Source organism: Peromyscus leucopus, chromosome 3 (assembly GCF_004664715.2).
Source record: "Peromyscus leucopus breed LL Stock chromosome 3, UCI_PerLeu_2.1, whole genome shotgun sequence".
NCBI classification, from domain to species: Eukaryota; Metazoa; Chordata; class Mammalia; order Rodentia; family Cricetidae; genus Peromyscus; species Peromyscus leucopus.
The window spans coordinates 155,407,805-155,420,867 of record NC_051065.1 but is presented as its reverse complement, the minus strand read 5'-3'; the positions used below and the strand labels follow the sequence as shown (position 1 = coordinate 155,420,867).

Here is a 13,063-nt window from a genome sequence, read left to right as displayed (position 1 = left end):
TTAATCACTCTCCCAAGGCCCCACCTCCAGCTTCCAACAGTCAGATTAAGTTCCACCCTCTTCCACTTCACATAAAGATTAAAACTTAACACTTGAACTTTGGGAGACATACTCAAACCAGAGCAATCATACTTTGTAATCTCTTCTGAAAGATCATTTAGAACCAACACTTACCTAAAGCTCTGAGTAAATATATCTGCACTACAGCACAAGGAACCTTACTTCCATGTTGGGCCCTGTCTTGTGTAAATGAATACATTCCTGCCTGCCAAGGGTAGCTCAATAACTCAGCTCCTATTGACTGTACTTCATGAGAAGGCTGCATGCAATCCCAGCACAGAACTTTTAATCTCATGGTAAAATCAATACCATGCTAAGCTTGTTGTATATGAAGTTTTGTTAAAAATAGAACTGTGGAGCTGGAGTTAAAAGCACAGACTGTTCTTCCTAAGGACTCAGGTTCAATTCCTAGCACCCACACAGCAATCTAGAACTCCAGTCCCAGAGATCCTACACCCTCTTCTGGCCTCTGTGGGAACTGCATGCATGGGGTGTAAGGACCTAAGTGCCGGCAAAACACCCATACACATAAACTAAAAATAGGGAAAAAAAAATGAATAAAATAATTGAGCCATTAACATGGCTCAGCAGGTAAAGGTACTTGCTGAACAAACCTGATTGCCTACCTGAATTAAATACACAGAACCTAACTTAAAGGTAGAAAGAGATCAGTTCCACAGAGTAATTATGTGACCTACACACACACATATCATGGCACATAGGTACCCTTCCCCCATGATAATAATAATAGTTAAATAAAATAATTAAAGAGAAACTGGGAAAATATTTAAAAACAAGACATAAACAAAATCCAGAGTCATTTTCTCACAGACAAATTGGAAGACTTTAGAATCGATGTATACACAAGAGCAGCTTCTGAAACAGTAACCTACAAACTTCATTACATTTTCACTGCATGGTAATCCAAAGGGTTAACTGTGAAAAGATGAAGAAAAATAAAAATGTCAACTGAAAATACACATTGTTTTATAGACCCTAAACTACTAAAGAGTACTCTTGGAGTGTTTCCTTATTAGTGATATGAAGAAACATTGGGCAAGCCAGCTTCATTCTTCAAGTCAGCAAATAAATTCACAGAAAAACACTCAGTGATATTCTTATAGCTTCCTCTTGTTTCTTGAAAAATAAAGGACATGAAGACAATTGCTTATCATTAATTTAGAGGAGAATAACAGTAAAATCAAGTTCTTAGATATATATTCTGTATATATTCAGATTAAGAATTTGTATACAGAGTTGAGCACAGCAGCATATATCACTAGTGCCAGCACTCAGGAGGCAGAGGCAGGCACATCTCTGTGAGTTCAAGGCCAGTCTGGTCTACATAGTGAGTTCCAGGACAGCCAGGACTATACAGTGAGATCTTGTCTCAAAAAAATTTTTTTGTATCTGTATAAAATGCATAGATGATATCCAGGATGATTATTTCTTAGCAATGAAGGAATCCAAATCTTCCCAAAATGATTCACTTTTGATACATATCATATGAATCAAGCTAAATTTTTTTATCATTATGGTAATCAAAACTCCTCATCAGTATGGATCAAGGAGAGTGGCTTTGCACATTAACTTGCTGCTAATCATCAGCATTGGCACAGCCATAGTATTGGAGCCCTTTGAGAGGTAACAGGTTTCTATTACATCAGGTTCTTCATGGGAAAAACTCTTGGGGATACTGCTGATATCACAAGGAGTAACATAAATTCCAAAACAACATCAAAGACAAATCAAGCCAACAACAGAGTTCTCAGCAGGGCTTTCCAGGGGAGCTGCTCACAGAGCTGGGGAAGTGCTGTACTGCCGTGCTCAGAGCCATCGAGTGAGAGGAGCTGAGTTTGGGCATTTGTATGGAGCCAGGATTCTCAAAGATATTAGAATGTCATATGTCAGTGGTGCCTGGACTTCCAGAAGAAGCATCTTCAATTTCCCTTTGAAGGAAAGAATTTCCAATTTAGACTTTATAGGATTTTTACAGTTTATGGTCAAAAGATAATTTCAAAATAAAACATCAGAAGCCACATACGAAAGCAATCATTTTGAGTGACATCTATCAAAAAAAAAAAAAAAAAGACACAGACAAACTAGTATTGACACTGTCTACCCATCTCCCAAAAGCAGGTGTAGAGCAGATCTGTAAGACTTGTTTTCATCCCATCACCAGAGTAGGTCAGTCCCGGCTGTCTCTCGGCCATTGCCAGCAGTCTTTTGTGGGGGTATCTTTTGTGGATTTCTGTGGGCCTCTCTAGCACTTTGTTTCTTCCTTTTCTCATGTGGTCTTCATTTACCATGGTCTCCTATTCCTTGTTCTCCCTCTCTGTTCTTGATCCAGCTAGAATCTCCCGCTCTCTTTCCCTCGACCCTCGCCCTTCTTTGCTCCCACTCATGTCCAGGCTGTTCATGTAGATCTCATCCATTTCTCCGTCATTGGGTGATCCCTGTGTGGCCAAACACCCTAATAGTTGTGCCAGAAACCCCATCCAAGGACTGAGGAATCTGGATGCAGACATCCACAGCTAGGCCCCTTTGGTGGAGCGCTGGGAGTCTAATTAGCGAGAAAGAGGAGGGTTTATATGAGCGAGAATTGTTGAAACCAAGGTTGGATAAAGCACAGGGACAAATAGCCAAATGAATGGAAACACATGAACTATGAACCAAAGGCTGAGGGGCCCCCAACTGGATCAGGCCCTCTGAATAGGTGAGACAGTTGATTGGCTTGATCTGTTTGGGAGGCATCTAGGCAGTGGTACCAGGTCCTGGGCTCACTGCATGAGTTAGCTGTTTGAATCCTGGGACTTATGCAGGGACGCTTGGCTCAATCTGGGAGGAGGGGACTGGACCTGCCTGGACTGAGTCTATCAGGTCGATCTCAGTCCTCAGGGGTGGCCTTGATCTGGAGGTGGTGGGAATAGAGGGTGGGCTGGGGGGAAGGGGAGGGGGGCAGGAAGGGGTGAACAAGGGAATCTGTGGCTGTTGTGTAGAACTGAATAGTATTGTAAAATAAAATAAATATAAAAAAAAAGACTTGTTTTCAAAGGGGGATAGGATCAAAGCAAGGAACCAGCCAAACAGACCCCTCAAGAATGCCCAGGCTTAAAAAAAAAAAAAAAAAAAAAAAAAAAACAGATTAAGTGAAACTTCTAAAAGTTAAATACATAAATATCACAATGAAAAAGCTAATGGAAAGCTCAAATGTCATTCTGACACAGAGGGAAAGATAACATCCACATCACCAAGAATAAGGATAACAGTGTTCATGTTGGGGTTGGCTAGATTTTAAAGGCTCATTTAGTCCTCAGAGCTGGTTGATAGTGTTGTTGAGAGTTAAGAAGGTATGCTTGCACTAAACAGTGTGAGAGAGAATTCAGAAAAGTCCTCACTAGTAAACTTTGGTGAGAAATATTTGTTTTTACTTCCATTGGTATAATTGGGTTTTTATGTGGTCTTGTTTGATTGATGTTCTGATTTTTACATATGTAATCAATATTAGTAAATAAATAGGGACAAGAACATGGAAAACACAAAAGAGAATTTCAGAAACACAAAAGCTAGCACAAGGAATAACATTTGTCTAATTGGAATCCCAAAACGGATGAACAAGGGAAACCCAGATTCAGAAAACACAACCAAGAAAATAAGAAAATGAAAATCTATACCGACACACACTGTAGTAAGCCTATAGAGTGCTAGGGAGGGAGAGAATATATAAAAGCAGCCAGTGAGACAGAAAGATCTCCACCAAAATACTTCCCACAGCAACAACGGATACAAAAACACAACAGGATTCAAAGTATTAGGGATGTGCCTGTCATCTCTCAAGAACAGAAATTAAATGAAATGTTTACAGGTTCTTACAAATCACTGAACAAAGTCTATTTCAGCATAAAGCCAGAGGGGAGAAGACACTTACCAACACATCTGACAGACATCAAATAAGCATCTAGATCATGTAAAGAATGCCTGATGTTCAATTTTAGACAAGATAGCCCATTACGAACTTGGAAATAAAAAGCCAGGGAAATATATGTTGAGATCACACTTATATTTTATACATAATAGATTCTCAATGAAATCTGACAATTGGGCATGCTGTCATGGACCTATAGTCACAGGTGCAAGGGAAGGCTGAGGAGCACAGCAAACATAAGGAGGTCTGACTACACCAAGCAGTAATGGAGCATTCAAATTTTTATAACAGTGTAGAGGGCTAAAAAAAATATGGCCATTTTGGAAAATAATCTTGCATTATCTTATAAATATATCATTTGCATATCATATAATATAGAAACTCTGGCTAAAGATAACCCTTGCATATATGTAAATAAATTGTGTACATGAGCTGAGCATGATGACACATGCCTGTAATTCTAGCACTCAGATGGCTGAGGTAGGAGGATTGCTGCAAGTTTGAGGCCAGCCTTACCTCAATAAGTAAATAAAACTTTACAGTAATGCTTGTAGAAATGCACTCATAATAGCAAACATCAGTAACTCAAGCAACTATCACCATGTGAGTAGATTAGTAAACTGTAGCAAACTCAGAGAATGGTCAGGAGATAAAACCACATGTGAGATTTTAATGAAGTATGCCATAGGCTCTGCCTGTGTCCAGTGGTAAAGAGACAACTCTACCCCTATGAACTCACAGTTTCCAGTGGGGAGTGAGGAAGAGGCAGAGAAGAAGCACTCAGACATGCGTGCTGAGCACTTAATCCCTTAGGTAGGTGATTTCTGTGATATGTTAGAAAGCCACAAGTACTATTAGAAAACAAGACGAAATAAAGAGTAAGGAGACCAAGTTCCAGAAGTGGAGCACATACAGGGACAGGACAGCAGCATCAACTTAGAGATGAGGTGGGTTGAGAAGGTAAGATGTTACCAAAATTTATAATGAAGGAAGTAGACATATGTATACAGATTGAGTATTCCCAATCCTAGTATACAAAATCCACAAGGCCCCAAAATACTTGAGTGCCAATATAATGTCATGTGGAAAATTCCATGGCTGACCTCATTGAACAGGTTACAGTCAAAACATGAGTTCACTAAAAATACTATATAAAAGTATTTTTCAGCTACTCATGGAGGTACACATCCAAATTCCCAGCACTTGGAAGGGCAAAGTTAGAAAAACCCAAGTTCAAAGTCACCCTGGGCTACATAGTAAAATACAAAGGCTCGGTAGCTCAGAGATAGCTTGCCTAACATGTGTAATGCCTTGGGCTGATCCCTATCACCACCCTCAGACTCTGTATATAAAATGTATATGAGCTGATCATGGTGGCATCTGCCTTGCAACCACAGCACTTGGGAGGCTAAGGCAAGAATATCCTAAGTTTGAAGACAGCCTGGGCTATCTAGTGAAACCCTTTCTCAGAAAGGGGTGGGATGTAGATCAATGGTAGAGTACTTTCCTAGCATGCACAGGACCCTGAGTTGGAGTCCCAGCACAGGAGATGAGGTGAGGAGGAACACAGATTTAACGTTTACAGACTCAGGCCCATATGTTCCCCTAAGACTAAGATAACTTACTTTGTGTATGCAACTCTTCTAGATAATTACTTTTAATCTTAAATCCAAAGTACTTATGCTCCCAAATATTTCAGATAATGGAATATTAAGCCTGTATTTAGAGAAAGAGCTAGCTACTTGAGGAAAAGAAAAAGATCGAGTAACTTCGAGAGGAAAAAAAAAGTCAGGATGACTGTATAAATTTCAGCTTGAAAAACAGAACATGGGGAGCTGCCTCAGCTGAATTGGAAAAGGCCACAGTGAAGGAGCTTATAGGGAGGTACAGGACTTTGTGGACACTGAGTTGAAGGACTCTTGAACTTTCCAGTAAGGATGTCAAGCAAGCAGTTGAACATGCCTATTTGTTTAGTGTTCAAGAAGTCCTGCTAAAGTCAGGGAAGTAGCTCACTCATAACATGCACAAAAGCTCTAGGGAGGTGGATTCTGGACAAAGTTAAAATTCATGCCAAAGCAGAGCCAATATTAGTTCAGTGGGTTTTGTTTTTTAATTAAATTTTGTTTTTATTTATATTGTTGTCTGTGTATGATGTTTGAGTATGAGAATGCACATGTGCCACAGTGAAAAGAAATGAAAGAAAACTATGGAGATGGACACACACACACACACACACACACACACACACACACACACACACACACACTGGAGCTAGAAGACATCTCCAATTAAATTTTCTGAAGTTCTATCCAAAATATGTAGTAAATTCAGATGAGCCCTCTGCTAGCCCCAGAAGGATGTATTTGCATTTTGAAGTGGCAGATTTTCTGAGGATTTCCCAATTGCTTCTCGTATTATTTCCTGCTATCTCTTTCTGCTTGCAAGCTACAATAGTGGGGGATTCTTTCAACTACATAAATAAATAAAACAAATTCTGCAGGAAATTGCAACATGGAGAATTCCAAAAAGTTATCCACATGTGGATTTTTATTGGCCCTGATCATACTTTAGAAGGAAATGACTATAACTTTGCCAAGCTGCTTAGCACAATTATGAAGGTTGGGGCACGCTGCTGGAATGATTTGCTGAGAGACTGGACTGATTACATGGTGTTTTATTTACATTACATTAAATCCAGAGCACTTCTCAGTACATGCTGAAAACCAAATGTAGAGCCAAGGTACACTGCATGACATCACTGGGATTTACTCAGTGTCTGAGAGGTAAAAAAGGACCCCAGAGGATCCCCCTGTTCCTTGGTTTACAGCAAGGACCAGTAAGCCACAGAGAGCCACTTGTGCAAGGCCCCCATGGTAGAACTGTGTCATAAACCCACCTTTTGTTTTATAAGTATATGCATAAGTCCATGTATGTGTACAGGTGTACATATTTATAAGGTACAGGTGCGTATGTGTGTGAAAGATGGAGGACAGCCTCAGGTATCATCCTTATGAATACTGTCAACCACATTTAAGACAGGGTCTCCCACTGTCCTAGAGCTCACCAGTTAGACTAAACTGGCTGGTTAATGGGCCCCAGGGTTCTTCTGGTCTCTGCCTTCCAGTCCTGGAAGCACATGCCACACAATGCCCAGAATCTTCACAGAGCTTCCTGGGGATTGAACTAAGGCCCTCAGTCTTGCAAGACAAGCACTTTTCTGATTGAGCTATCTTCCTATCCAAATCCACTTTTTCTGATATCTAGGTCAGTGAGTGTGTCTTTATTCATAGGTTGCTACTCCATGTGTCACACAGACTTAAAAATTGTTTCTTTTCCATATCCCCTTGCAGGGATTTTTCCGAAGAACCATTCGATTGAAGCTTATTTATGATAGATGTGACCTTAACTGTCGGATCCACAAAAAAAGTAGAAACAAATGTCAGTACTGTCGTTTCCAGAAGTGCCTTGCTGTGGGGATGTCTCACAATGGTAAGTGGACACTGAGGACCTAGATACACTTTGTCATTCTCACGGCCAAGGCCAGGGCCAGGTCAGGAGGCACTAGGACAACTAATGGAGATGGGTACAATTCTTCGTTGAAACAGCAGGGTTCAAAATGATCCTGACAAGAGCTTCTTCGTGTAGGCCAACGACTTCCAGCTTTTAAATAGAATCCTCCTGTTTGCCTGGACACCTGCACTAACTGGAGAAAAGACTTAAAACTTGAGGGAAGGGACTATGGAAAACTGTAATGTTTTAACACAAATTGAATGACAATCACGATTTTTATGTTGCTCTAAAATCTTTTTAAAAACAGTTTAAAAGCTAAATTATATTAATATGCATGGGTCACTTCTGCCTGCTTTAAAAAAATGCTGAGTGTCTCTGAGAGTATCAGAATTAAGTAGCATATCAGAATTTGGGCTCATGTATTTTCTTGTTCTTTACCATAAAATATGAGTACAGCACTATCCTTGACTTTCAGAGAATACACAGACTTGTGGAAAAAACTCACAATTTTTTTTAATTTCCACAAAATTTCAATGCTACATAAATACAAGAAGATAAAACTTCATACTTTTAAAATCCCTATTCAAACTCACAGGGGTAAGGAGTGTTTGTATAGTACATATGAGATCCTGGGGTTCCATGCCTAGCATTGAAAAAAAAAACTTTGTTGGCTTCAGAGAAATAGTAGAGAAGACCCACGTGTTCATGAGCTGTAGCACTCATTTATATTAATCATAGAAGATCTACGCCTATTAAAAACAAATTCTTCATTACCATTTGGTTCTGATTGGTTGACTGGCCCACAAAACTAATTTTAGCTGTAACTTAATAGTGTTATGTTTGTCAAGTCTTATTAGTCAATTCTTTTAAAAAAATCCTATGGGTTCAAGAACTAATATATACTAAAGTTAATGATAAGTCTGAGTTTTATTTCATTTGATATCCAATTTTCCCTCCCTTCCTCCCTCCCTGCTTTCCTCCTTCCTTCCTTCCTTTCTCCTCTTTTCTTTCTCTCCTGCAGGAGATCAGAAGCAGGGCCCTGTGTGTACTAAGTATGCACTTTACTACTGAGCTACACCCCAGCTCCCACCTTTATTCTCTCTTACTTTCATCTCTCGAAAACTGATCTGGTAAGAAGATGATCTTTGAACTTAGTGTTCATCTCTGTGAACTCTAATAGACCTGTAAAGAGTAAATTTGTGTCCCATCATGAAGATGTTTGTTTCTTATAGTAGGAACCATCAAGATGCTTGTTAATGATCAACTGGTTGATACTCTACCCTTTGAAAGCAGTAAAAGCTGTAGTTGTCATTATGGGCCAGTTCCTTTAAAAGCAAGAGTACATTATGAATAGAGCTATCAACAGCACTGAACAGGAAGGGAATTTGGTCCAACTTTCCTCAACATTTGACCACATCTGCTTTGTAGCAGTGTACAACTGCAGTCATTGATTGCAAAATAATTTGCTGGTTTAATTCCATCAATTTCCTTTTTATTTCAAACCTCATAAAACATAAGAGCAAGTTTTTAAGCCAAGAGCTTTATTTTAGTTGATGCAATCAAGTTGCAGCAAATTTATTTCATCTTTATGAAGAAATCATTGTCTTTGAGGTCATTATCATCAAGATAGGCTTGGAAAGCATGCCAGTACTGCTTTTAATGCTATTTGGGTTCTGTCTATTTTAAAAAATTGTCATTTCTCACATTCATATGAAATATAGTTCTTAGTACTTACAGGCACTACAACATTGATGTAAAATATATTTCCTATGGTTTACAAGCAAGTACACCTCACATGAAATTTATCTCCAATTGTTTAGCATTTACAGGTAAATAGTACTTAAACTATATGCAGAGATTGTAGCTCAGTGCCAAGCTTAGCATGCACAAGACCCCAAAATCCATTCCTAATACCCTTCTTCCCAAAAATTGAACTTATGTAATACAGCTAGTATAGTTTTCTCCACTCAGAAAAATCAAAGAAAGCTACCATGCACTTAATAATGAAGTCATTTTTTGACTTTATTTAACAGTTATTTTGCACTCAGGAAGCAGGGGCAGACAGATCTCTGAGTTCAAGGTCAGCCTGGTCTACATGACAAGTTCTAGGTCAGCATGGCAGCATAGTGAGATCTTGTTTCAAAAAGAAACAAACAAGTAAACAAAAAACCCATTTCACTTACTGTACCTAGAGGGACCAATCTGAACAGTGTGCTCAGTTTGTTCTCACAAAAGCAAGGGCCAGTGGGAGTTTAGTGTCAGAGACCTAACCAGCTCGACCATTAAAGGATGTAAAGGGGACCAACAAAACTCCTTCTCAGAGGTTTTCAGAGATGTGTGCTTGCTACACACTAGAGGAAACACCCATATAGTCCATGCACAGGAAGGGAGTCTGCAGCAGGCTTGAGTCAGGTCCTGATGAGGAAACATTTCTGAACACAACATTTTCTGAGTTGTGGTCACACTAGTCAATGGGAGCTAAAAGTATGAAGCTTCCATCCACTTTGTAAAATGCCTTTTTTTAAGTTACCAGAGGAGACATCCTACCTGAATGTGCACTCCACATGAATATCAGTATGGAGCTGTTTTCACTGTATACGAAAATGAACACTCACTCCCCCAGAGTCAACCCGCCCCTTTATTTTTAATTTTTTATTTATCTGTTTTATCTGGAGACAAGGTCTCACTGTGTAGTTCAGGCTGACCTGGATCTCACAACCCTCCTGTCTCATTTTCCCACATGTAGGCATGTGCCACCACACCCAGATTCTGTTACCTTCTTTCTGGTCTTTGCCTCTGTTTAGCCCATTTAATGTGTTCAGATTCTCATAGCAATGCCCTTGTAGCTCTGAAGGGAGATTCTGCAGTAACCTTCAAGGACCCAAAAGACTCTGGAGAATAATGCCAAAAGTCACTGAAGCCAGTGGTTGCTAAGTCCTTTCAGAGTTGACAATTACCTCATTATTTATAATGAAAAACATAATTCATTGAATTTTTCACTTTTCAGCCAGCTAGTCCATATATTTAACTAGACAATGTTAGAGTCTTCCAAAAATTTGTGAGCAGTTACCTGAATTTGAATGTTTCCACCTATATGTTTTGATGTCATAAAGACAAAATTTGTGCCTGAATCAGGTCTTGTGTGTGTTGTCAACTGCTCATCAGTTTACAGCACTTAGCATAATGGCTGTACAATGATGCCAGGCTAGAGTAAAAATCTGAAGCTGTCTGCCTAAAAAAGTTTACACGTGGTCCATTTCAACTTTCTGTCATTAAGGGTTGAACCAGGGTGGTGGTACATACTTGTAACTCCAGACTCAAGAAGCTGAGGCAGGAGGATTGTGATGAGTTCAAACCTACAGGGACACATAACTTGTGGGGTGACTACTGTTCATGTGGGGAGCTGGCTTGACTCTTGAGAAAAATGTTTTCAATGATTTTGTTGTTTCTTCAGTCAAATGAGCACTTGCACATATTTCTTTACCTTTTAAAACCATAATTTCTATTGGAAAGACCTGCTATCACATCCCCAGTGTTTACCATATTTTTAAAAAATCTTGATTTTTAGTAAAAACAATTTAGTCATAAAGCATTTTGAAGAGTGAATATTTCATAGTCAGAGCTACTTTTTTACACACAAACTAAATAACTAGGTTTAGGGTAAATACATTTCTAAAAATAGTTTGAAGTAGAAAAGAATTAGCTTGTGCTACTAATGAGTCATCCAGTCAGGTTTTCCCTATAACATTGAAATTTGATAATAATGTTTTTTTGTATGTTTAAAAGTTAGTGAAAGCTTTGCTAATCAGGATGTCCTATGATACAAATAATGTGAGGGTTTTCTTTTTATTGAAGATAAAAAAGCGGACAACTTTAAAAATAGTTTCTCTGTGGTTTCATGAAAATCTGAAAGAAAAAAAAGTGGTTTCACAATTTTTTGTGGCATTCAGCATGTCTGAGGTAGTTGTCCCAGTGCCTGGGAAACAGTAGCCCTAGTATGTAGCATGAAAACCTAAATGACAGATTTAAGTTTTATTACTCAAAAAAAAAAATCTTTGCTGTAGTTTAGATCAGAAATGAACCCAAAGGCCCCATGTTGAAGGCTTGTTTGCCACTGCCTGGTGCTATTAGGAGGTGGTGGGACCTAGTGAGGCCATTGGAGTGTGCCCTTGAAGGAGATATGAGGCCCTGGTCCCATTCTGCCTCCCCTTGCTTCCTGGCCACCATGAGGTGAACAGGCTTTTCCTGACACACACATCTATCATAATGTACTCTATCACTCCATGCAAAAACAAGAGCAATCAACCACTGTCATCTTTGTGATATGAAGGAAAAGGTGGCAGTCCTAATACGCAAGGCACCTCTGTTAACGAGTGGTACTCATGATCTTTCCCTGCCTCTTCTCCCACTCCTGTCCCCTTTCCACTTAGACTTCAAGCAAACTGTGTCTTTTAGTACCTGGAAACAGTCTTTGTGCTTATAAACACTGTTGCCTCTAGATCCCGTCCCTCTGTTCCCTACTAGAATCCTACCTGACATTCAAGGCCCTGTTCAAATGTCTTTTCCTGAAGACTTTTCTGATTCTTTGTGCCTGCTCTTCAAAGTGGTTTGTATCTTCCTGGTATACCATATTCTGCTGAGAAAGATAGACAGACACATACACACACACACACACACACACACACACACACACACACAGAGAGAGAGAGAGAGAGAGAGAGAGAGATACAGATACAGATACAGACACAGAGAGAAACAGACAAACAAACATACACACATATATACACACACACACACTCGCGCGCACACACAGAGACAGACAGACAAATAGACAGACAGATGGAAGAGAGAGAGTGTGTGATGTTGTTTATTGGCAATGGTCATACCACCAGCAGCTATGTCTTGTGTGATTTACATGCAGTGAACATGTACAAATGGAAAACCTAACTAGGAGACATATCTTTACTGCTGAAAGTCTGCTATGACTGCAAACTCATCCCTTAAAAACTGAAAGGAAAAAAAAAATGTCTCTTTCTATAGGATACAACTTTATTCTTCTATTTTACTTGATTTATTATCTTGAAAATCCATTTTAATATGCCTTTGTAATTAAGTAGCATCTAACTTTAACATATTTACAATTAGGTAAGTATTTTGAAAATATGTTAGTTTAGTATGTTTTAGCATGATACTCAGATACAGAAAACAAGATACTTAATTATTCTACATGCATAAAGTTTATTGTATATCAGTACCAAATATGAAGTGAGGAATCTGTCATGTGCTAATAGTATATGGTGATTACATCATGTATATATTATATCTTTTAAGACAGTAATGAGCTTTCTCAAACCTAATCTTCCTGAAGGGACCTACCAGTTCTCATGCTGATGATGTTTTTTTAACTGAGATACATTTCTCTAGATAATTCTTTTTTTCTTTTTTTGATGCCAGAGACCAAACCTGCTAAGCACATGCTCTACCACGGGGCCATAACAACCTGTCCTCTGTGGGTGACTACCCCAAATATAAAATTGAAGCTGCTCTATGTGTCAAGTGCTACAACAG

The 13,063-nt window shown here is 39.1% G+C and overlaps 1 protein-coding gene across 6 annotated transcripts in view; it reads left to right on the top strand.

Moving 5' to 3' along the window:
* Pparg (peroxisome proliferator activated receptor gamma) overlaps positions 1-13,063 on the top strand; it is a 132,110-nt gene that overhangs the window by 86,825 nt on the left and 32,222 nt on the right. For 5 of the 6 annotated variants that reach the window (XM_028863982.2, XM_028863984.2, XM_028863983.2 and 2 more), the window contains one exon: positions 7,336-7,474. In XM_028863982.2, the coding sequence (XP_028719815.1) occupies positions 7,336-7,474 (139 nt within the window). Of the gene's footprint in view, positions 1-7,335; positions 7,475-13,063 lie in introns of those variants that run through there. The other variant, XM_028863985.2, reaches the window with a different exon arrangement.